The following is a 25,382-nucleotide window of genomic DNA, read 5'->3' as shown; positions in this document are numbered from 1 at the left end:
AGTAGATGATGGAATCCTCTTAAAAAATCCTCAAATATATATATATATATATATATATATATATATATATATATATATATATATATATATATATATAAGTCCATTTCGATGACAGTTTTATCTTGTTTTCATCAGAGATAATTGTCATATAAGGAAATTCACTATTTTGCCACTGAAAATTTAAACACTTTAAGTGGATAATACTCGTTGGTTTAATATTAATTTTTTTAATTGCAAGTATGTCGTAACCTCTGATATATATTTTAAACAAGGCTGTCGTCATACACTTGCACAGCACATTTCTATGCCACTATATATCAGTGTATACTACTCCAAAATAATTAATTTTCATGCATCCCCATATGACAATTTTGTCACTAAAATGTGTTGTAATTAAAAAACTCATGAGTCGATTCAACTATGCCTCCTTGTGTAGTTGAATTTTTCTCTTTTCTCTTAACTATGACCCAAAAAGAAAAAGGAGTCAGACTTCTATTAATTCTAGTAATTAACAAGGGACTATGGTCTAGGATTTCGCTTTTGCTTTCCAATATTACAAATTTCTCCAAAACTTAGCTCTCCTAAATTAAACCACCAAGATAATGAGAAATTTTATTATGCGTGAGGTATGCCACATAATACTTGAGTAAGGACCTATCATCTGACAATGAACTGTGGGCCAGAATGCCCAAATAATTTCATCCACCAAAGCTCCAACCTATCTTTGAATGTAAAAAATACTACAAACACTCTCTTATTTTTTATTCTTATTTTTTTTTTTTTTTTTTTTGCTTTTTTTCTTTTTTTGTCATAACTTTTTCTTTTTCGCTAAATCCACCTATCCTTCTTTATTCTTTCTACTTCACTTAATTTCGTTTATATTTGTTTCATTTTGTTCTATTTTGGATGGTTTTACTGGTTAACTAGTTAAGTAAAAATCACTATTTTTTGTTTTTCTTAAATTATTGGAAAAAGTTCAGCTTCTTTTTTTTTTTTTTTAAATAAGGGCTGAAAAAGATAAAATATACTCTTCATGATACTATTTTATAGTAAACTCGCAGGAGCACAAATTACTTTTCATGATATTAGTTATTTTTGTAATTTAAGAATGTGTATTTTAAGTTACCTATCAATAAGTACTCTAACATTTGATATTTTTATATACACGTATTTTTCATTGTTAACTTTTTTTAAAATATATATATATATATATATATATATATATATATATATATATATATATATATATATATATATATATATATATATAATTGTGTAATTATACTTATGCAACCAAATATGATATTATAATTGCAGTATAATTATGTTATGGAAAATTAATGCTCCCTCTATCTCAATTTATGTGGCACAGTTCGGATTACAAAAAAATGAACATCAATAATTTGAAAAAACAAATATACATATTTGAAAGTGATGAAAACTATAAATCACAATAATTAAAAATTCAAAATAACTAAACATATATGAAAAAAATTGCGGTCAAAGAAAAAGTTGTTTGTATCTCGAAATTGAAAAAATGTCATATAAATTGAGATGAAGATGTATGTATTTGCAATTACTATATTATTATGTAGTAAAACCCTCAAATTCAGACCAAAGGAAGAGAAAAAACTGTAACCTCCAGGCTCCAAACCCAGATTTCAAGGACAATAATTCATTTTTTACTTTCACTTAATTCACGGATAAAAGAATCTTTTATTGGTTTGCTAATTTAAAATGGCGAAACTTTTCCGAAAGCAAAATGAAAATGGGCATGGAAATGAAGATCGAAGAGGAAAGAGAAAATGAAGAAAATAAAAAAAAAAACAGAGACAGATAGAGTTGTCAAGTGGGGACCGGCGAACATGCCACTTCTCTAAAACTGTCGAAATTTTTTTCCTTGTTTCTAGTCTGTCACAAATAATGGCTTTCTTGTTTTGGCATGAAAGATAGCCATCAAAAATTGAAGGTATGCCTCACAATTTATGATTTGTGTCTGTTTATAAGAAAAATACAAAAAAAAAAAAAAAAAAAGGGCATAAATGTGTGGAGGGAGCATTAATGAGAGTCTGTAGTAATTTCTAATACAACATAATTTTCATGATAATCCACTGAAAGAGATTTCTGGCCATTGAATTTAACTGGAAACATTTCATTTTTGCTTTTTCCTCTTTTTATTTTCCATGCATCCTTGAGGAAAACGAGTTTTAGGCAATCCAAAAGCTTGGCTGCTATAAGTTGCAACATGTCGTCACGCATGATGTATATCACAAGTTAGTTAGTATTATCTATCATCTAAAGGAATATTTTGGAAGGCTGTAAAAATACAGAAGATATTTTTTCTTTAAACAATTATTATTTGTTTAATCATCGTTACTCGAAAGATTACGAATCCAATTAATTTGATTTCGCACAAGGCCGAGGCTTATTAAGGGGGCGAACCGCTTCTTATATCGAAAGATTAAGCTCATCACTAAAAGCCAAATCCTGACTAGACTTAACTTTGATATAAGATAGAGGGATCCTACCTATTCAATAATAACATCCTTCATCACTGGCGTGCCAAATAGAGTGAAGGAAGGTAAATTGAACATCTTTTAACAAAAAATACACTAATATACAAAAAGGTATATTATATATATAAGTAAAAATTAATTATATACATATATATTAAATCTTAAACTCTTTTAGTGAAAATGTTGATTTTACAACTACCCTCAATCATATTGTCGTGTATATATGATAGAAAGATAATGTCACTGGATTGATAGAAAGATAATGTCACTGCAACAATCCTAATTGACTACTGGTAACTCTAATTTCTCTGACCGACCCCCACTTCCTGAAAACGAGAGGACAAAGAAAACAACTGAATCCGTCTAATCGAGGTATAAAAAAAAACAAGTATGCTTTTCCAAAGAGGAGAGGCAAAACTCGAGTTGAGCTACTAGATTTAATTTCATGTGCACCTAAATTGATAAGTGAAAAAAGAAACGTTACGTATTAGTTAAACGTTACGTATTAGTTAAGATGTTCTGCAATATCACTTGTCAATACCAAAGCACGTTCAAAATCTATTAAATTTCAATTCACATATTTCAGTTATTTTGCTACGCCTTATGAAGGAGTATTATTTTTATTGATTGATTTTTGTCTTTAGCTAATATTTCTTCGTCCCAAAGTGAGTGTTCATGTCTTTCGTGTTAATTGAGTTTCTTATTAATCGCAAAGAGTACTGATTTTCATTAGGTTGAATAAGCTTTTCCATCTTATAAGCTAGTTTTTTAGGTTGAACTCGTGGTCAGCTTACAATAGTGATTAGTATCAGATCATATTGATCACTGCTTGAGATCATAACGCGAAGTAGCGATTGGTGAAATATTAGGAGCGATGGCTTTTGGCTTATTTTTGTTGTTTTGGGCAAAACAAGTGCTTAAAAAGACTTTTTATCTTACTTAAACATTAAAAAATCACTTAAAGGCTATTTTGGCTTAAAAGCACCTAAAATAAGTCAATCCAAATATGCTCTAGATAAGTACCAGAAGCAACGATCGAGGAAGGTGTTAGCCATCCATCGAGGCCCAAAAAGGAAAAGAGCCATGATCAAATTAATTGAGTCGAGAGGTGCCAGGAATTGTGACATGGATCCAAGAAGTAGTGCCAGACGTAAGCAACAAAGTTGTTGATCCTTAAGTGGGGACGATTGGTGAATCAATTGAATATCTTATTTATGGCAAAAAATGTTGGTAATAGCTTCGTAGATTGAATGATTTCTTTCATTTTTAAACTATTCTTTTAAATTGAATTCTTGTGTTCAGTTTATATAATGAGAATAAAGAGAAAAACTTACAAATATAGATTAGACAAAGCAAATAAGTTAACAACTTGTATATGATCAATCTTCTGGAGAGTCAAAGTTTTTTTTTTTTTTTTTTTTTTTTTAATGAATAATGTTTATCTTAGAGAGTTGAATATGTTTGGCTAAATTTTTAGAAAATAATTAGGTGCGTTTTTGTATTACCAGAAGCTATTTTTCAAAAGTTGAAAAAAATAACTTTTCCCCGAAGCACTTTTAAAACCGTAGCCAACACTAATTGATGCTCTAGTATTCTAAAATATTTTTTAAATTTAATAAATCAAATGCCAATTACAATACTCTAAAATACTTTTAGAAGTTAAATAAATTTTGTAAGCTCAACCAAACATTATAAGACGTGAAGAACAAAAGGGACACCTGTGGGGTCATTTTTGCACTTTTATCTCTATTTTGTGTTGGTCTTTAATTTTTGTCTCTTAATGCAAATAATTTTTTTTTCTGAGCATATGTTTTTATTTTCGCATCATAATATTCTATTAGTTATGCCTCGTGTCCTTAAGAGCTCATGTCCCACTAGACAACGTTCGATTTTGAAGAGCAAAATTAAAAATCAACCCATTTAAATAGCAAAAATTAAAGATCAGCTCATTTGAACCATGCAATTTCTTCACTCTTATGTGGAGTCCGCAACTTAAATGACCCAAAAAGTGACTAAAGGTACCAAAATAATCCAGAAAAAAAAGTGACTGAAGTACCCTTTGCGCACTAATTTAGTGCGCAAAGGGTAGTATTTTTTTTTCCACACAATTTTAAAGCTCTCAAATTCACGTTTTTTTTTTTTCATACTTTGACGCAAGATTAGTCATGTTTCAAAACTCCGAAATATTAATATTTTATATAGAACTTGATATCTTTTTTTGCGGACAATAATGTCGGCTCATTACATCAAGTTTACTTAAACGTTTGGATCGTCGATTTAGGGGTTGTAAAGTGGCCCGAAGTAAGTCTTGTTTGTTTGAATCTTGTTATGTTTAGGTTTAAGTCTTTTATTTTATAAGGTTTTGTTTTATGGCTCATATATTGCACATTTAAATGTTGCGCAATACAAGTTAGTGTCATAAAAAGCGGACAAATAATGCAGCATGGTGTTGCCACATCAAGCATAGTGCGTCATAAAAAGCAGCCAAATAATGTGTCCTCTATGGCTCATATATTGAACATTTAAATATTGCACAATACAAGTTAGAGTCATAAAAAAGGTTAAATAATGCAGCACGGTGTTGTCAAATCAAGCATAGTGTGTCATAAAAAGCGGACAAATAATGGAGCATTGTGTTGTCACATCAAGCATAGTGTGTCATAAAAAGCGGACAAGCATAGTGTGTCATTTATGGCTCATATATTGCGCATTTAAATGTTGCGCAATACAAGTTAGTGTCATAAAAAGCGGACAAATAATGCAGCATTATGTTGTCACATCAAGCATAGTGTGACATAAAAAGCGGTCAAATAATGTGTTATTTATGTATGATATATTGCGCATTTAAATGTTGCGCAATATAAGTTGGTGTTTTCAAATCAACGAGTAGTATATAATATGATTGGCAAACAACTAGCATTCACATTAAAAAACGAGTTATCATGTCATTCTATACCCAATTTGCTGATATTGGCTCTATTACATGTTTTACCTCACAAGACATATTCGAAGCAATGGGTAGGACATGGGAACTAGATGATAATTTTAAATACTCAAATAACCCGAACAACAGATTCAATCGACAATACAATAACACAATGAGAGAGGAATGGGATTGGCGTGTCAGGGAGGCTGCAGCACTTGAACAAAACTTGAGGTCATTAGGGGTTAAACGCCCAAAAAAATTGTTATGTCAATGCCTCATGACACTCCACAAGAGTTGAATTTTGCTCTTAACCTTTTTCGCAAAGAGAACAATCGAATGAAAATACGTTGCCTAAGGGTAGAATATGGTCAACATGGTTACGTAAGATTCAGATTCAGATCCAAGTGAGATTCAGACTGTGAGATGTCCGATAAAAATTAATATTTTCTTTATAATAAAGTAAGTAAGTAGGGTCATAATGACCACCCCGAGGGTACTTAGGTGTTTCCATCTCTCTCTCTCTCTCTCTCTCTCTCTATATATATATATATATATATATATATATATATATCTATATATATGTATGTTTCCATCTATATGAATTGTCTTTCATTTGTTATTAGACTACAACATATTCAATATCGAGTAGTAGAAATGTAGATTGATCTTTATTCCTTCCAAAGGATTGGAATAGCAGTGGTGATGATAGTTCAAATCATAGCAGCTATTCTAGTGAAACAAATTTTCTTGATAACAATGATTTCAAACTAGATGATTTGAAACCCCACCTTCTTATAGAGTGTAATGATGATTTTTGCAACGTGAAATATTCAGATCCACGAGAATATTTTTGCGGGTTACGCCGAGAATGGGCACATCCGCATGCCGAATCAGAACGTCTTGTTCGTGACTTGAAAAATCTCAACGCTCAAATCCCAAAAAGGTACTCAATAACCATGCCTCGTGTAAGTCCAGAAGCTCGCGAGCTTGCCGTACAAAGGATTAGAAAAGAAAACAACAGAATGCTAGCAAGACGTTGTAGATTTTACATGCTAAAGTTGGCCGAAGAACAAGCATCATCAACAAGTAGAGAATTAACATCTACAGAAAAAAGATATGTCTTAAGAAACCCAAAATATTGTTCTCAGGACGATATTGAGGACTTCTAGTCTGATAATGATTAGGGGTTATTTTGGTTCACTCTCTTAGATTTTGGGTAATTTAAATTTCGGACTCGTGCGGTTAATTTGTATTTTTAGTTTAAGATGAAGTCACCAATTTGAATATTTTTAGTATATTTTTAATTTGCTTTGATTGTTATAGTCTATTATTAATTTAAATAATCTTCTTAGAGTTAATAATACATAAAAATTTCAACAATTCACAATTTTAAAAAAAAAATAGATAAATTAGTACATAAAGGGTGAGGATTACATAATAAATGAAAACGTGCAACTAGTAAAAACAAAGTACATAAAAATAACAAAATAAATAGAAAATACATAGAAGTATTAAACTTAATAAACAAAATACATACAAATAATAAACAACAACAACATAGTACAAATAATCTTCCAAAATTTCAGTTTTTCATTCAAAATATTTTTCTCGTGTTGAGTTTCTCTAAGGTTAGTCTTGAGAAAACTTTGCTTTTCTTTGGATTCTTTTAGTAAGACCTCCAAAAGGTCAATCTTTTCTTTAGCTTTCATAAGCTCAAATTGCAAGTTAAGCTTCACGGTATCTCTTGAGATACGTTAATTTTGCGGTATCTCTATCAACAGGAGGCTTTTTAATCTTCGCCGCCACCGTTTTATCCACAGGAATGCTATCTTCCCAACGAAAATGTTTGCAACCACTCATATCCTATAAACATTACAAGAATATTCATGCCCACTAAACACAAAATAATTACCCTTTCAACCCTTCTTACTTTCATACTCTCAAAATTATTTACCCTTAATACACAATATAGCTTTTGTGGGTAATTATATCTTTTTTCTTTTCTTTTTTAATCTCTCTACTTCTTATCTTCTTTTCTTTCTTTTATCTTTTATTTTTTCTCTTTTTTTTTCTTTTTTTCTCCTTTTTTGTTCACAAGTTTTTTCATACTATATTTTATTTTATTTTTCACCATTATAATCTAATTCCATATTTAATTCTAACTTCTTTCTTTTCATTTTTTTTTCTATTTTCTTTTTTTTTTCGTTTTTTTTTGTTTTATCTACATAAATCTAATTTCAATCACCTTTTTGCTATTTTTATTTGTTTTTATTTTTTAATTTCAGGTGATTTTCATTTTTTTCTCCTTTTTCTAAATTCATTTTTTCCAAATTATTTTTTCTTTATTTTTATTTTTTTCATAATCTAATTCTACAAACCTTTTGGCTCCTTTATCTTTTTGAATAAAAAGGATAACTGATATATTATTTTTTCTATTTTTTTATATCTCAAAAAATAATTTATTCTAGCATATAGTATATCAAATCAGTAGCAGTTGAAGTATACTGTTACAGGACATTATGATACGCACATGATATATATCATATACTGAGAGGGTATCATCCGTGACTTGTGGGTCATCCCTTCAAGAAAAGCACTCAGTCCTCTGTGATACCACACAGATATATATATCATATACGGTCAAAGTATCATAGAGGATTGATTCATCCCTTCAATAAAAACATAACTCAATCATCTATGATACCCACATGGTATATATCATATATTGACATAGTAGCATAGGAGATCGATTCATTCCTTCAATAAAAACACAACTCAATCATCTATGATATCCACGTGATATATATCAAATACTAACAGGGTATCATGAATGAATGACGTGCATGATATATACCATGATGGTATCATGATACCGTCAAGGTGTAAAAATATCCTGAGATGGTATCATGCTGGACTACAGCAGTCCTTCAATGAATAACCCTTTAACAGTCCTCCATGATACCATCATTGTATTAAAATATATTGCGATGTTATCATATAGGACTGCTGCAGCCCTTCAAAAACTCTTCAACAGTCCTCCATGATAGCATCATGGTATAAAAATATATTGAGATGGTATCATGCAGGACTACTGCAGTCTTTCAAACACTCTTCAACAGTCCTCTATGATACCATCATGGTATAAAAATATACTGAGATGGTATCATGCAGGACTGATGCAGTCCTTCAAACCAGAGGCGGATCCAAGATTTAAACTTTAGGGGTTCAACCTTTTAAGATTCCTAGTTGAAACCCTTATATTTTAAAAGTTATGGGTTCATATCTACTATTTATTACAATTTTAATATTTTTTTGACACATAAATTTATGCTCCGCGTCGAGAGTTAGGGGTTCAATTGAACCCCCACCTTTAAGGCTACATACGCCCCTGCTTCAAACACTTTTCAACAGTCCTCCATGATAGCATCATGGTATAAAAATATACTGCGATGGTATCATGCAGGACTACTATAGTCCTTATAAAACTCTTCAGCAGTCTTCGATGATACTATCATGATATAAAAATATACTGACATGATATATATTATATACTATATTTTCTATTAATTTAGATTTAAATAAATAAAATAGCAACATTACTATTTTACTTAATTATTTCTTGTTATAATCTAATTCTATCATTTTGTATCTTTTATTAGTCTAATAATAGTTTAGCTAATATTTTTATCTTAAAAATAAAAGACGAAAAAAAAAAAACCTAAAAGAAGACGAAAATTGAAGAAAGAAAAAAGCATAAAACAAAATAAAGATACTGCCATAGTCACTATGACAAATATAAGCACTTGGAAAAGTGGGTTTTACACGTATGCATTAGCTTTGCCTAAACCATCTGACATTTTTTTTTCCTTGGGTAAGAGTTTGTCATTTCTTTAAGGGGTCGTTTGGTAGATAGTCGAAATTATCCCGGGATTATAATTTCGGGACTAATTTATCCATTAAGGATTATTTTATACCATCTAAAAGATGATATAAAATAATCCCGAAAAGATGGGATAAGAAGGTATAAAAAATTATATATCGACTAATTTTAATACCATATTTGGTACAAGGTATAAATTTATCCTAGAATAAATTTATATCTTCTACCAAATATGATATAAAAATTAGTATTGAGATATCCCAGCTTATACCTTCTACCAAACGACCCCTAAGAGAATGTCAGGCGGTAATTTGATTTGGACAACACGGGTAATAGCTTTGTAGCGGGCAGGTATTAGTGTAATTAAATTCCGTGGGGGCAGGGACAGGTTATAACTCTTGGTTGAGTGGGTATTTTGTGTGCTTTTCCCAAAATTATTTTGTTAATGGGGAGATAGCTTTCAAAAAGAAATTGATCGATTCCTAACTTCTAGGGCCTGTTTGGAAAGCCACCTGGCAATTGAAATTGGTGTAATTATTAGGGTAGTAATTACATAGCCTAGTAATTATACAGTAGTGTAATTACAACGACCTGTTTGTTTGTCATAACGTAATTACAGTGTAATTACAAGCGTCTTTTTGGTTACAGATGTAATTACACGGTCGGTTTAATTTAAAAATAAAATTTAATTATAAAAAATTTAAAATTAATATTTAAAAAATATTGACTTTATAAATGATATTAAATTAGTTATTTAATAACACATTATTTCTTGAAAATACATTAATTAATAATCATATATTTGTAACTAATATTGTAACAAAAATAATTGATATATATTTTTCAAATTAATATTTAATTTTAATTAATTATAAAACTTAAAAGAAGACTTTTTTTGTGAGAACGTCATGGATCAGATGTTCGACAAAAAAATAATATTAATAAATATAATGCCATAACATTATTCAAATGTTTGGCACAAAAAATTCATCAAATGTAAGTGAAAAATAAACAACATGCAATGTGAAAGCAAATAACTTAAAATTGGAACAACAATAACAACAACAACATACCTTGTTGAATCCCATGATGTGGTCCTGAAGGAGGTTAAATGTACGCAAACCTTACCCCACTTGGTAGGGGAGAAATTTGTTCAAAGACCCTCGGCTCAAAAGAATAACTTAAATTATTTTGAATTATTTACTTAAGTTACGTTGGAACTTACTTATATAATGTTGGAATTTCACATAAGAGTATTATGTTGAACTTTTTCTTTTGGATTTTGAATTTAGATTAAAATTGGAAATATAATCTAAATTCAAAATCCAAAAGAAAAAGTTCAACATAATACTCTTATGTCAAATTCCAACATTATATAAGTAAGTTCCAATGTAACTTAAGTAAATAATTCAAAAGAAAGGAAAAATATAAGTCTATAACCTCATTCACAATGAAATTCTACTTTAATAACGTCACTCGTTGTATGTCAAGTTTGTTAATGACTCATTCTTTCCAATATTAAGAGGTGTAGTTTCAAATATTAGAATAATAACAAGGTTATGCTAAATGAATAAAATAAAAAAATACGAGCAATTACATGGAACCACAAGAAGTAAAGGTTGGGAATGAGAAGAAAGAAAATAAAAAATAAATAATATAAAAAGAAAAATACAATTTAAAAATAAAAATAATTCAAAAGTAAAAATAAAATAATAGAAATAAAAAAAATATTAAAAATCAAAAAAATTAAACTAATAGAAATTAAAAATAAAAAGAAATTAAAGTAAAAAAATAAAAAGTAACCCTGTATACATGGTGTAATTACACCTAATTCTCAGCCCCCCTTGAGAATTGGAGAGTGTAATTACACCCTGTCAATTACACCCAATTCCCACCTAACTGTGTAATTACTTGGTCAAACAAATAGGCCAAACTGTGTAATTACACCCAATTACAGCCAATTCCAATTACCTGGGTGGCTTTCCAAACAGGCTCGAAGGTATTTTAAAGTGTTATTCTATCAAGTTCTGTGGAAGTCGAATTTAAAATTATGAGTTTATAGGTTAATCAGAAAGGGTAGCTTAATCAGTTTCTGATAAATTATTTATAGAAATTTTTTATAATTTTTTTATACTTTATATCATTTGGCCCAAACTTATTATCAAAATGAGACCAGGTATATTTTCAGATCTTACCCTATTCAGTTTATTTTGTACTATATAATTTGAAATATTTAGGGAAAAGGTAATAATTCTTTAATTTGTGATTCATTTTTTTATACTTAGAAATTGACTGAAAGTGAAATTCATGTTTATGATCCCAGATTTAATCATTGTTGGGTGGATTCAAGTGAAAAATTTAAAACTCCATAGTTGGGGTTTGTAAAAGCTTGAAGACTCACAAATGAATTTTGTGATTTGTAGAGATTATTGACAAAGTGATGACTGACGTTCGTTGAGAATGTCATTTTGAAGTTGTTAAAATTTGAAGCTATTCGATGAGGATTTGATTCATTCCGGATGGAGTTTTGTGGTTGAAGTTCATAGGTGATGGAATCAATTTTTGTACAAGTTTGTAACATTGTATAATTTTATATAACAGCGTAAAATTGTGTATAAATACCTCTTATACACAATTATACATTTTTATATGTGGTTGATCGATACATTATTTACAGTAAGTCTATAATATTGTACAATGTTTTATATCGGATTTTAAGCACTAATGCAGAAAAATAAGAGATGATTATGCGGATGCAAACTAAAAATATGATTATGTGAGTGCAATATCTTGTGTTAGGCTATATACATTTGAAAAATTCTCTTTATTTATATATATATTAAGTGATTTTTAATGCAAATAGAATTTTTTGACTAAAGCTATTAACATCTATCGATTTCGTAATTAGAAATCTAGCTATTAACATCTATCGATTTCGTAATTAACATCTATCGATTTCGTAATTAACATCTATCGATTTCGATTTCATATTTGGTGGAGGTCTATCCAAAGTTTTCATTTTGAAACTTTTGATTCCCTTCTTCTTAATGTATTTTCTCTTTCTGAAAAGTTGATATTGTATTCCTTCGGAAAAATTCGCCCGAAAATACAGTAGAACAAGAAGCTGGAAATTAAATAAGCACTAGGATTGGTACCCAAAACTAGGCCTGTGCACGAATCAATTCGGTTCGATTTTGGCCATCATCGAGTTGAAATTTCGAATTTCGACTTTCGAAAATTCTCAACCAAACTTGATCTATTCTAGGTTCAATTCGATTCATTTTTTATTATTTCGGTTCGGTTACACAAATCAATTTGTTTGGTTAATTCGAAATTTAAACAAGTAACTATTTCATTTCAGTTTTAGAGTAAACATAACAAAAAATAATGAGATCCTAAATTTGCAGCCTTATAACCAAGACATTAACTAAGAAAAAACCATAAACTTGCAAGCATAATAGCATATAAATAGCAAAACAAGAGCTTAACAACTTGTGCAAGCATACAAATCAGCCAACACCACATTACATATACCAAATTAATAATCCAGCATATTGCAAGCAGACAGGCATAATAACTCAGTTTGCATCCTCAAAAAAACAACAACAAAAAACTCTAATTTGTACAGGCTAAGATCAAAGAACAAACAAAGCCATGGGTGGAGGCAATGGTCAAAAGGCAAAGATGGCTCGTGAGAAGCACGCTTAAAAGATGAAAGACTAAAAGGGAAGTCAGCTTGAGGCCAACAAGAAGGCCATGAATATCCAGTGCAAGCTGTGCATGCAGACATTCATTTGCACCACTTCTGAAATTAAATAAATATTACTTCACTATTAAGTAATAAGCGTGTATATAGTCAGATTATTAGAGTATTAGTCATATTAGTCACTAGTGGCATATAAATTCGGTTTGTTCGGGTCGGTTCGATAGATCATTGAAGCCAACCGTATACGAAACATTAAACCGTAATATTTTACAATTGCATTTGTAAATCGAAATCGAATTGTATTATCCAAATTGAATTATCCGAATTGTTTTGAATCGGTTCAAAAATTCGGATTGAATCGATTTGTGCACAGGCCTACCCAAAACAACGTGAAGAAAAATCTAATGTTTACACACTGTAGAAAACGAACCATAGCTAGTCAAGTTATGAAATAGGATTTACAGTCTAAATCCTAATTACTAACTGCATAGATTTTTTATACTCTCTTCTGTTCTAGTTTACGTGGTAACATTTCTTTTTTAGTTCGTTAAAAAAAAATGACATATGTTTAAACTTGGGAACAATTTAAGTTAGACTTCACATTATACACTTAATCACAAGCTTTTATTGTTACACGAATGTTATGATATGCCTAGGACCACAAATGCAAAATTCTTATAACTACACGATTGTTATGACATGTTTAAAAAACAAGAATACAAATTTCAAATAAATTTTTTTTTTTGTTAAACTCCGTGCTCTCTAAGTACCTTGGACCATTCTCTTCTATAAGAATTTTTATTGTTGGATGATGATTAATTTATTTGGAATAACTATGGGAAACACAACCACAGATCCCACAGGCGAAACTTCAATGCTTTAGGAAAATATTTTTCTTTGTTCTTTTTTCAAGAAAATGATAAAAAATAAGGCATAATACATAAACAGACCCTCAAACTTTACCTCAGCTGGCAATTATGCCCTCCAATTTTGGTGTGACAAATAGGCACCTTCACTTGTCTCCACTTTGTTAGTTGAACACTCCAACTTACAAAATGATCATTTACACCTCCAAAATTTATGCGTCACATCAGCATTTGTGTTTACGCGTTCAACTTTATACAAGTTGAGGTGCATACTTATGCATACCCAAAATTGGAGGACATACTAGCCAGCTGAGGCTAAGTTTGAGAGCCTATATGTGTACTAGGGGTGTCAATGGATTTTTGAAAACCAACTTAATAGATCGAACCGAACAGCACTGAACCGATTTTTAGGTTTCTCTTAATAAACTAACGGGTTTTACATGAATTTATAACTGTACCGAATAATTAGGTAGGTTTTTTATCTATAAAATTAATCGAAAAAATACTGAACCGTACCGAATAATATATGTGTACATATATTTTATATATTGAGTCTAGAATAATAATATATGACTCCCTCTATTCCAATTTAAGTGTCTTAGTTTAACATGAAACGGAGTTTAGAAACAAAGGGAGTCTTTTGAATCTTATGGTCTTAAATTAAAGATGTGTGTAGTTCATTCAATCTCGTGGTTTTAAACTTGCTATATAGAATGTTGGAATTAGAAAACTTACTAACTATAGAAAGTGACACTCTTTTTGGGGCAACCAAAAATGAAAGTAAGACACTTAAATTGAGACGAAGGGGGTAATTTTTTTGCTTTAGATCCAGGGTGATGGAAACGACTATAAGCCGGCAACATAATTAACATTCAAAGCCCTAAAACTGAAACCTATTATATTACTCCTGTCGAAATTGAATTAGTTCTAAAACCTCGAGTAATAACTAGTAAGCTACAGGGTAATCCAATGATCTTGGGTAGCAAGCTACAAGTTAGTAGATATCTTTCCTCTCATATGATAAATTTTTCTTTTATTGGATATATACTAATTAATCTTAGTAAACTCAATTCTTGAGTTCCATATTGATTGATTTCTTTACCTTGTGTGATCTAAATTATATTTTTGTCTTTGCTTAAAATTGTTTTACACTATGGTAAGATAGTGGTCTTGTCTTTCATTTTTTTTTTTATTCATTACCTTTTAAACATTAAAAATATCTAGAGGGTTTTGGCTAAAGTCCTACACAAGTATACATGGAGGCGCATTCTAACTTTTATAAGTGCCTTTTACATTTTTTTTTCTTTTAAAACCGAACCGTACCAATACCAAAGGGAAACCGAGATGATGGGGTGGTTTCGAAAAGTCTAATTTTGGTTATACAAAATAAAATAACCGAAAAATAGTATGATATAAATTTTAAAAATAACCGTCCGAATCATACCATTGACACCCCTATTTAACTATGCCTAAGAAAAGTGTGAAAGTTATTTCAAATACCTACTACAGTTCCAGGTACAAGAGAAGAGATAAGAAATGAAAAATGAGTTGAAAATAGACTGGCCCAAGCCCATAATACGAAATAATGGTTTAATTAGAGCAGCCCATCAGGCGCTACTGAACTTCAAAGGGTCATTTGCATTTTTGGCCTTATTTTGTGCTGGTGACAAAATTTAAAGAGCAGCTCATTTGATGGGGAAAAATTAAAGACCAAATCATTTGAAGTGAAAGGCACAAACCTCACGCAGTCCACCCCACTTTAGGGCTTATTTTTTTTGCGCGAATTGCTTCATACGGACTGGTCTTTAATTTTCTCCCTGAAATCGCTGGTCTTTAATTTTTGGCCCTACTTCTCATTTAATGAAAATTTGTTGATCACAGTACCCTTATTCGCTGGTCTACGAAACCAGCGATTCTGGGTTCGATCCCTAGCATAGTCGGAAAAAAAAACATTTCACAAGGCAAAGTTTCATAGAAACTATATCTTGTCAGGCAAAGTTACATAGAAACTATGTCTTGTCCGGCATGAATTGTGTAGTAACTAATTCGTTCGGCATAAGTTTTGCCCTTTCCCGGCATAAGTTCTTTAGAAATGAGGCTATACCGAATAACTTAATTTTTACAGAAATATGCAGGATAAGTCATAGTTTCTATGTAACTTTGCCGACAATGCATAATTTCTATGAAACTTTGTCTTGGGAAATTAGGTCATAGATCCGAATTTCTTTTTTTGTTTTTTCAATCAGGTGTATTTTCGATCACTTTTTTGTCACTTAAAGTGCCGAAGGAAAAAAAATTAAAGACCAGCGATTTGAGGGACAAAAATTAAAGACCATCCCAAGATTCGCATTCGTGCGAATTGGCCAAGCAGCCCACAAGATATTAGCCCACCAAGCCCTACCATTTCAAACGGCCCAACATTCTACCCTATTATTACTTCCACTTGGGTTACAAGTCCCCATTTACTTAGCTCTGCCACTATATATTAGGTTAACAAGCTACATATAAAGCAGAAGAATGTAGCAGTAAGAAGAATGGATTGTGTCCACTATTATTTAGAATTATGACAATCTATCATACATGATTGTCAGACTGTTGCTTCTTGTACTCTCAAAATTTCGACTTTAGGGAAAGAAAAAGAAAAGAAAAGGGTGGTGATAAGACCTCTGATTTACCTTTGAGCCTAAATAATTTTGAAATATAAGTTCTGGATGATCAATTGAGAAATAGAATTAAATTTCCTTGGATCACCAAATTATACAAAGGGTTGGTGTTTGCCATGGTTTTTCTTTGTTGCAACTTTCATACAAATTTTGTCAATTAACAGGCTTAATTAATGCAATGAGAAGATTGAATTAGTATACTGAAATTAGTTACAAGCAATTACGTCTGCAAATGTGATTAGTAACATGTTTGTTGACTAAAATTATATTCGCGTTGACCTATTCACCTGTGATTTCACATTTGGTACACTGCCCATTGATAGCTGTAAGACAAACGTGAATCCTGCCATTTGTTTAGATATCTACAATTTCGTTTATCAAAATCTATTCTAAAAAAAATATTGCAGCTATTGCTATCTATTTTAGACAAAGAAAAAATTATTCAGAGGGAAATTAAAATAGTAGGAAGAACGATTCGTACAATAGACTCCTCTTGAATCCAGCTAAATTAATAAGTATTTTTTTAATTTCTAAATCGCAATTCCACAAAATGTATTTTGACATCAAAGAAGCGTATTTGTGAAAATCTTTGGACGGACTACGGAGTCCTAGGTTATTATTTTCTTAGCCTCTATTTACAGAAAATTCAAAGTTCTTTTGCATAAGAAATAAAAGTAAACGGGGGTAATAAAACATTAAAATAAATTGAGTCAACCACATAAATTTATTTAATTATCATCCGATTAAATAGCCTACAGTTTCCCTTTTATATCTGATATATGAATTAATTTTCTAATCGCAAACTATAGCAACCAAGAGCTTAAACAATGTAACAGTACCCAGCTAAAAGCAACAAAAGCTTTTATATATGTGTAGACGAATCAACAATCAAGTATGCATGAGATTGGGATAGTGAAAAAGTGAGTAGATAAAAGGTGGGTTTGGCAGGGAGGGAAACGTTTTACAGAAAATATTTTTTAATTTTTTCTCATGTTTGGTTGGTTATAATTTTTGAAAAATATTTTATTTAGAAAAAACAAGTTCCTTAAAAATGATGAAAATAGACATCTTGGTTGAATTAGAAAAAACAAGTTCCATAAGTATAATTCCGCTCCTTCTCATTCGACCCATCCCTACACCTTACCCTCCCCCCCCCCTCCCCAAATTCATAGTATTTGTCTAAATTATATTAATATTTTTGGAATAATAATTTTTTTGCTTAATTACTTACCGAACACCATAAAATAAATAAGAAACCACTTATTTTTCAGGAAAATATTTTAGTGGAAAGCGTTTTTCCTCATACCAAACACACCTAGAGTCGGGCGAATTTATTTGTTCGGCATAGCTCAGTAGCTTTGAATTAAACTTTACATTTATATTTAAAAATTTACTGCTCCGGTGCATGGTAAGTTAAGAGGCAATGTTTTACACTAAAAATTGAATAGAAGAAAAATTCTCTCTCCTCTCTCCTCCTCTGGTGTTATCGATGCGCGGTAAGTTAACCTGAGCCGAGTTCGTATGGTGAAGGGGGGAAAGCGAGGAAGACCACAGAAAGATCAACAAAAGGGCAAGGAAGATAACAAAAGTAAATCCAAGGTTGCTGACAAACCAATAGATAAAGGAGGAACACCACCAACAATAACCCAGCAACTCAATAATAATACCACGGAGGTAGGGTCTTCATCTTCAGGGAGCTACAATAGGGCAAAGAGTCTAGATCTCAACTCTCCAGCTCTTTCTCTGCCAACACCCATTGATTCTCTGCTAGTAGTGTGTGCTACAAAGACTAATGAAACAATACTTCAAAATCAAATAACTGATGCAGTGGCAACGGACACCACAGTTGCACTAGTGCAGATAATTGCTCCACCAGGGGGATAGGGGAAGGAACTATTTCTAGAGTTGGCAACCATGACTACTATAGGGTCTGAAGCGGGAACCAAAACTGCCACAACTACAGAGAATGAGTCAGCTCCGTGGACGAGCCTTTTCAGAAGAATCGATTAATTGCAAATGGTATGACTCTGTCTAATATTCCTCCGCAAATTGTTAATGGCCAAATGGTAGTGCAATTAGAGAAGAACACAGTGGATGTGGCATTGGAAAAATGGAATCTAGCCCTAATTGTGTATGTCATCGGGGAAACCCCCGAATATAACGTAAAGAAATGATACATTACTGCAAATTGGGGGAATATTTGCAACCTGAGCTCTTCTATCATGAGGAGGATTACTACATAGCTAGATTTCAAAAAATAAATGATAAAAACGAGGTGTTGTACTCGGGGCCATTCATAATCAACAACAAACCGATCATATTAAAGCCATAATCACATGACTTTGACTTCTCCAGGGAATTTCCTATAGAAATTCCACTTTGGGTCAAATTTCCCGGGTTGCCTATGAGCCGTTGGGAGGCTGAATCGCTTAGTAGGATAGCCAGTGATGTGGGTAAGCTCTATTTGCCGATGACTACACTGCAAATCAAACTAGGATATCTTTTGCTTGTATGTTGATTGAATTGGAAATTACCAAAAACCTTACAGTTGAAATACCTTTCCTGTATCCCAGGGGAAAACAGTTTCAACAAACTATTACTTACGATTGGAAGCCTATGTTTTATGACAAATGTTTCGTTATTGGACACAAGTGTGCCACACCAAAACCATAAACTCCTCCATTAGTGGCTCCAAATAGAATAAGAGAGGCTAGGAAAATAAATCAAGAGTGAAAATCTAAAGGAGTTATGATATGTGAAGTGGTTACAACAAGGGTTGCACCTATATGAGATATTGCAGGACCAAGTAGTGGTGGCAACACTATGGACAAAGCAACACAAAAAACTCCAGAGAGTCAGACCAATGCGGTACCAATATCTCATATCCCAATACAAATAGGTGACAACAACCCAGTCGTGAGTACACCACCTGCTCTTACTTTGGAAAATTTCCCTGAGTTGATATCATCTACTGGGAAGAGTACTCATAGAAAGGTCCAAGTAAGTATGAATGCCACCAAATTGCCTCTTGACAAAGATGGACCATATCCTCAATGAATTGGCTATTCTGGAATATTAGAGGGATGAATAAGAGACACAAACAAAAGGAATTGAAGCAGTACATGTGGTAAAGAAGAATTAAACTAGCAGGCATTGTAGAAACAAGGTCTAAAACACATAAGGCTAACAAGATTCTCCAGAATATTGCTCCTGGCTGGGAATTGTTGCACAACTATAATGATGTTGCAAATGGGTGAATCTGGCTCACCTGGGATCCAAATTGGTATAACATCACTCCTCTCAAACAAGGAGCTTAGTATCTACATTGTCAAGTGCAAGGAAGGGCAAGTAGTGTTAATTATTTGTTGACAGTGGTGTATGGGTTTAATGCTATTGATCAGAGAAAGCACTTAAGGGATAGCCTATCTGAATGTCCTAATGGAGTAAATATTCCATGGTTAATATATGGAGACTTCAATGCTGTGTTATATTCTAATGATAAAATATGGGGTAAACCTGTGTCTAATAGCTGAAACTCAGACTTTCTCTGATTTTATTACAATTATTATGGTCAATGAACTATCTTGGAAAGGGGATTATTACATATGGTCAAATAAACAACATGGGGTGGATAGGATTTGCAGTAGAATAGACAGAGCATTTGGAAATTTTGAATGGATGATGAATTGGGGCCATGTTATGACTACTGAGTATGATATGCCATTTATCTCTGATCATGCCCCTATGTTATTATCCTTACACACTGGTCAACTTCCTATCCAAGTTCCTTTTAGATTCTTCAATGTATAGACTGAGCATGAGCATTTTTACGCAATTGGTGACATCTATTTGGGGTAAGCAGCTGAGAAAACCAACAATGGAGAACATCTGGTGGAAAATCAAAGCTCTTAGACTTGGTCTTAAAAAGCTGAACAGTGAACACTTCAAAGGCATAAATCAGAAACTTGAAAATGCTAGGCTGGCACTATAGGGAATACAGAGGCAAATCTCACAACAATGCACTGAGAAGCTACTAAAAAAGGAGAAGCAACTGATGACAGATATAGAAAGGTGGTCACTAATTGGAGAGTGCCCTTAAGCAAAAAATCTAGGGCAACATGGATCAAGCTTGGAGATGCTAACTCAAAATACGACTTGTTGTGAAAGAGAGGAGTCATTCATTAGCTGGTGGTAAACTTATAGATCCAAAGGCAATCAAAGAGGAAATCCTACTTTTCTACAAAGGTCTAATGGGTTCAGCAGTAGTAACTTTGCCAGCAATAAATATAGTGATTATGAAGACTAGTCCTGTCCTCAATCAACAGTAAAAATTGGAACTGTGTGCTCCTCTTATGGAAAAGGAGATTTATGAAGGCCTAACTACTATTAGGGATGATAAGGCTCCAAGTATTGACGGTTTTAATGCACATTTTTAAAAAAAAATCATGGCCTATTGTCAAGACTGATATTTTTATGGTTGTGACTGATTTCTTTGAATCTTTGAAATTGGTAACATATTTAGGGGCTTTAATTGCGCTACCCTCACTTTATTGCCTAAAGTTGCTACTCCAACCACAATTAAAGACTTTAGACCCATAGCCTGTTGCACTATCCTATACAAAATTATTGCCAAAATCCTAGTTAAGAGACTCCATGATGTCATGCTAAGTATTATTTGTGAAGCTCAGGCAGGATTCATCCTTGGTAGGAAAATAGCTGATAACATTGTGTTAGCTCATGAGCTAGTTAAATCATATACTAGGAAACACATTTCAGCTAGGTGCATGATAAAAATAGACACACGCAGAAAACCTATGATTCTATGGAATGGCCTTACCTTGAGCAAGTTATGGGTGCATTGGGTTTTTCTACTAAATTTAACTCCTGAATTATGGCTTGTGTTACAACCGTCAACTATACTATATTGTTCAATGGAGGAACTTCTGTGCCTTTCAATGCAGCAAAAGGATTAAGGCAGGCGGATCCAATTTCTCCTTTTCTTTTTGCTATTTCTATGGAGTATCTCAGCAGGTGTTTAAATGGGCTAAAACTATCAAAAGAGTTCAAGTTTCATCCTAGATGTGCCAAAATACGGATTACCCATTTGTGCTTTGCTAATGATCTTCTACTATTTAGTAGAGGTGATCTGTCCTCTATTATTGCTTTACAAAACTGTTTCCTCACCTTCTCTCAAGCATCAAGATTGCAACCTAATTTGGGGAAAAGTTTTGTTTATTTTGGAGGGTTACACATGCACTACAGGCTAGCATTTTACAAAAGTTAGGATTTGTATTCCCTTCAAGTACCTTGGTATCACACTCTTTACCAAAAAACTTTCCTCAGTCTACTGGCAACCTCTTATAGAGAAGATCACAACTAGAATCACCACATGGACAACAAGGAAACTATCATATACTGGTAGGACTCAGCTGGTACAATTTGTATTATTTGGTGCAAGCCTTCTGGGCTTAACAGTTCTCTCTACCTGCTCATGTTATCAAAACAATTGATGCTTTTTGCAGAAGTTATAGTTGGTTTGCTTCAAATGTGATTACAAAGAAAGCACTTGTATCTTGGGAGAGGATGTGCTTGCCTAAGTCAGTCGGTGGTTTAAATATCATTAATATCAACTTGTAGAATAGAGCAGCTATGGCAAAAACTTGTTGGGACTTGGCTCTTAAGAAGAATAGTTTATGATGAAGTGGATGCACGCATTCTACATTAAAGGCAAACAAATGGCTAGTATGAGTATCCCCAATAGGCTTTATGGATGGTAAGGCAAATTAATAAAGCTTCCAACACTTTGCAACTTATTCAGATAACACCTTCTCCTAAGCAAAGTGTGATCAGAAACATTTATCTTCAGTTGCTTATCTTGCCAAGGGTACATTGGAAGACTTTGGTTTTCAAGTCTTCAACTAGACCAAAAGCCCAGTTTACTATGTGGTTGCATCTACAAGGCAGGCTACTCACTATGGAAAGACTGGCTAAATGGCGAATTCATGTAAATCCTTTTTTTTCTTTATGCCAATTGCAAGATGAAACACTAGAACACCCATTTGTGCATTGCCCTAATACAAAACTACTATGGAAGAAACTGCTATCCTGGCTGGGTAAAACCAATTCTGACATTTACCTTAAACTATTTCTGACATTTACCTCTTGGGATGATTATTTAATATGAGTTGTGAAAAGTGCCAAGGGAAACTCAAATGATGCGCAAGCTTTCACATGTGTATTTGCAGAATGTGTTCATGCTTTGTGGATTGAGAGAAATGTCAGAGTATTTGAAGGAAGAAGCACCAGTAGAGTCTCTAGCCAAACAAATCGCATACACTTCCACTGTTTGAGCTTTGCCTAGACTACATATATATTTACATAGCTTTTCTTTCTAGATGCACCTAGTGGCTCTGTTTCTTTCATTCTTTGTATTGCTGTGTTCCTGCTATTATTGTTGTCGTTAGTGTTTTGATTCTGAGAGAGCTGGTTGTGTTGGCCAAGCTATGGTATTGTAATTCTGCACTTTTTGGTGATTAATGGAAATTCGGGATTATCAAAAAAAAATTACTTAATATGTATGAATAATTTATCAAGAACCCAATAACTTAATTTTTTTAAAATTCAGAACTCATAAACTCAAAATTCTATGCTATATCATTATTAATCATCCATTAACTACTCGACAAATGAACTTTATCCGCCTGTGTTGGATTTGATTAGGTTCGATCCGTGGGGTCTTGGAGTAGAGCTAGTTCGCATAAAAAGGAAAAATTTAATTCGCAATTAGTCTTTGGATCAAGGCTTTTATTTCTATGATGGATTACAAATAAGTCACTCTAAGCAAACGCTTTTCCTAGCTCAAAGGCGATAACTAGTAGATTTGGGAGTACCTAAAATCGAACATTTTGGAAGAGTTGTACAACTAACCCTAAGCTACTCCATGCGCCCCCTGTGGACAATGATATTTTATTAATTTTAAATCCACAGGAAATTCGGATTATATTCAAAATATATTAGTCCAAATAATTAAATTATGGGCTAATATAATTGGGTTAATTATTTAAAGTCCGATAAATATGGATTTAAGTAATGGTCCAAATTCATTGGGCTAGTCCATTTAATTGGGCTACATATGATGAACCCACTTTGTCAAAGCCCAAGATGTCATCTTATTCAAGAGGCCTAGTTTGGTGCCACATGTCAAATGATGTGGTACGCCAAGTCAAAAGAAGGAGCCAATAGGATCATGCCACGTGTCAAAATGATGCAGCATGCCTAGTCAAATCAAAAGCCAATGAAGATGCGCCATGTGTACAAGTGACATATTAGGCCAATCAAATATCGGCATGTCAGCTTAATTCTGATTGGTCGAAAGAAGCCTGTCCTTATCACAACTCCTCCATCCTACAACTATAAATAGGGGTCTCATAATTCAGAAAAGGGGGACAGAAGTTCTAACAAGAAGCCGGGAGAGCCGTGGATCAAACGCTGTGATTTCTCTATAAGTGAAAGCATTCAAGCACTCAAGCATTTCTCTAGAAGTTCTAGAGATCCGGACGAAGATTCAAGACCAAACTCAAAAGCCTTTGAATTCAAGTCCAAGTCAAAATCAAATCCATCAAGTTCAAGATCAAGCTAAAAGCCCTTGAATTTATTGTTGAAAAAACGAATCGGAGGAATCATAGAGATTGTAACACTCATGCCGAAATCAAATACAACGATTGTTGCGATATTTTCTGTCTTGATTATTATTTTCTCGACGCAAATTTTATTGTCTACAAATTCGCACGCCCGATGGGACAATCTCTACCTCTCATCCAACTTTTCAATCATCAAAGTTTAACAAATCATCGAGATGACTTCGAGAGAAGATCAACTCCAAATCGATTTCCTCCGAGGTTGCTAACTCGAAGTTCTCTCTTTGATGTGGAAAGCATCCTCGACATCACCTTTGGAAGCATTGGACCCGATTCGAGGAGCAAAGCAAGCATGTTGGGACAACAAGCACTCTGAGTCGTCGTTGCAACTCACATTTTTTTTGGATCTTCATCTCCAAAAGGAGCGAGATCCTCTAACGGTTCATCGGAGGAAGGAAGACGACATTCTTTGAAAAGAATAAGAAGACTCTAGCTCTACTTGATCTCTGCGGATCCAAGAACTGCACATGAAGGAAGATGATGATACTTCAAGTGACGGATCCTCTCCACTCACACCACGTAAGTAGGCCGATCAAAGATCAACTTACGCGATAATCCATGCTATTCTCCAACATCCCCAACAATCATGCAAGCGATGGTAACTAACGCTTCGTCAATGGAGGAGACATTGGCAAACTTGGCAAAGGTGATTGATGGCTTGGCCAAGCATGTGCAAAACCAAGACGCTCGGATTGAGAAGCTGATGGACAAGATGGATGGATTAATGGAAGGAGAATCCAGCCACGCACACAGAAGGGTCCGTAAGTATAAGAGGCGAACCTCGTGCAAAACAAGTACCACCTACCAAGGAAATTCTGTTTCTTCGAAGGATGATTACTTGACCGACTAAAGGAGTTCATCGAAGGGACTATCAAGGATAAGTACAAAGTTGCTTTGCCAAGTCTTCGTTTACTTACGCAAAGCGTACACTACAAGAATTGATAGCTTCAAGATGCCCGCCGGTTATCAACCTCCCAAATTTCGACAATTTGAAGGCAAGGGAAATCCAAAGCAACATGTTGCACATTTTGTTGAAACATGTAACAACGGCTATTTGGGACTATGGATACTATCTCGTCAAACGGTTCGTCCGCTCCTCAAAGGAAATGCCTTCGGCGGTACAACGAT

General features: G+C 33.0%; 1 protein-coding gene across 1 annotated transcript; it reads left to right on the top strand.

Moving 5' to 3' along the window:
* The first annotated feature begins 21,448 nt into the window (after positions 1 to 21,448).
* LOC132038412 (uncharacterized) lies at positions 21,449 to 23,072 on the top strand. Its single transcript, XM_059429085.1, has 6 exons — positions 21,449 to 21,782; positions 21,901 to 21,989; positions 22,033 to 22,125; positions 22,376 to 22,561; positions 22,803 to 22,901; positions 23,022 to 23,072. The coding sequence occupies exons 1-6, from the start codon at positions 21,449 to 21,451 to the stop codon at positions 23,070 to 23,072; spliced, it is 852 nt and encodes a 283-aa protein (XP_059285068.1).
* Positions 23,073 to 25,382: the final 2,310 nt, after the last annotated feature.

This window comes from Lycium ferocissimum, chromosome 11 (assembly GCF_029784015.1).
Source record: "Lycium ferocissimum isolate CSIRO_LF1 chromosome 11, AGI_CSIRO_Lferr_CH_V1, whole genome shotgun sequence".
Lineage (NCBI taxonomy): Eukaryota > Viridiplantae > Streptophyta > Magnoliopsida > Solanales > Solanaceae > Lycium > Lycium ferocissimum.
The sequence above is the reverse complement of the archived record's forward strand: the minus strand, read 5'-3'. Positions and strand labels throughout refer to the sequence as shown.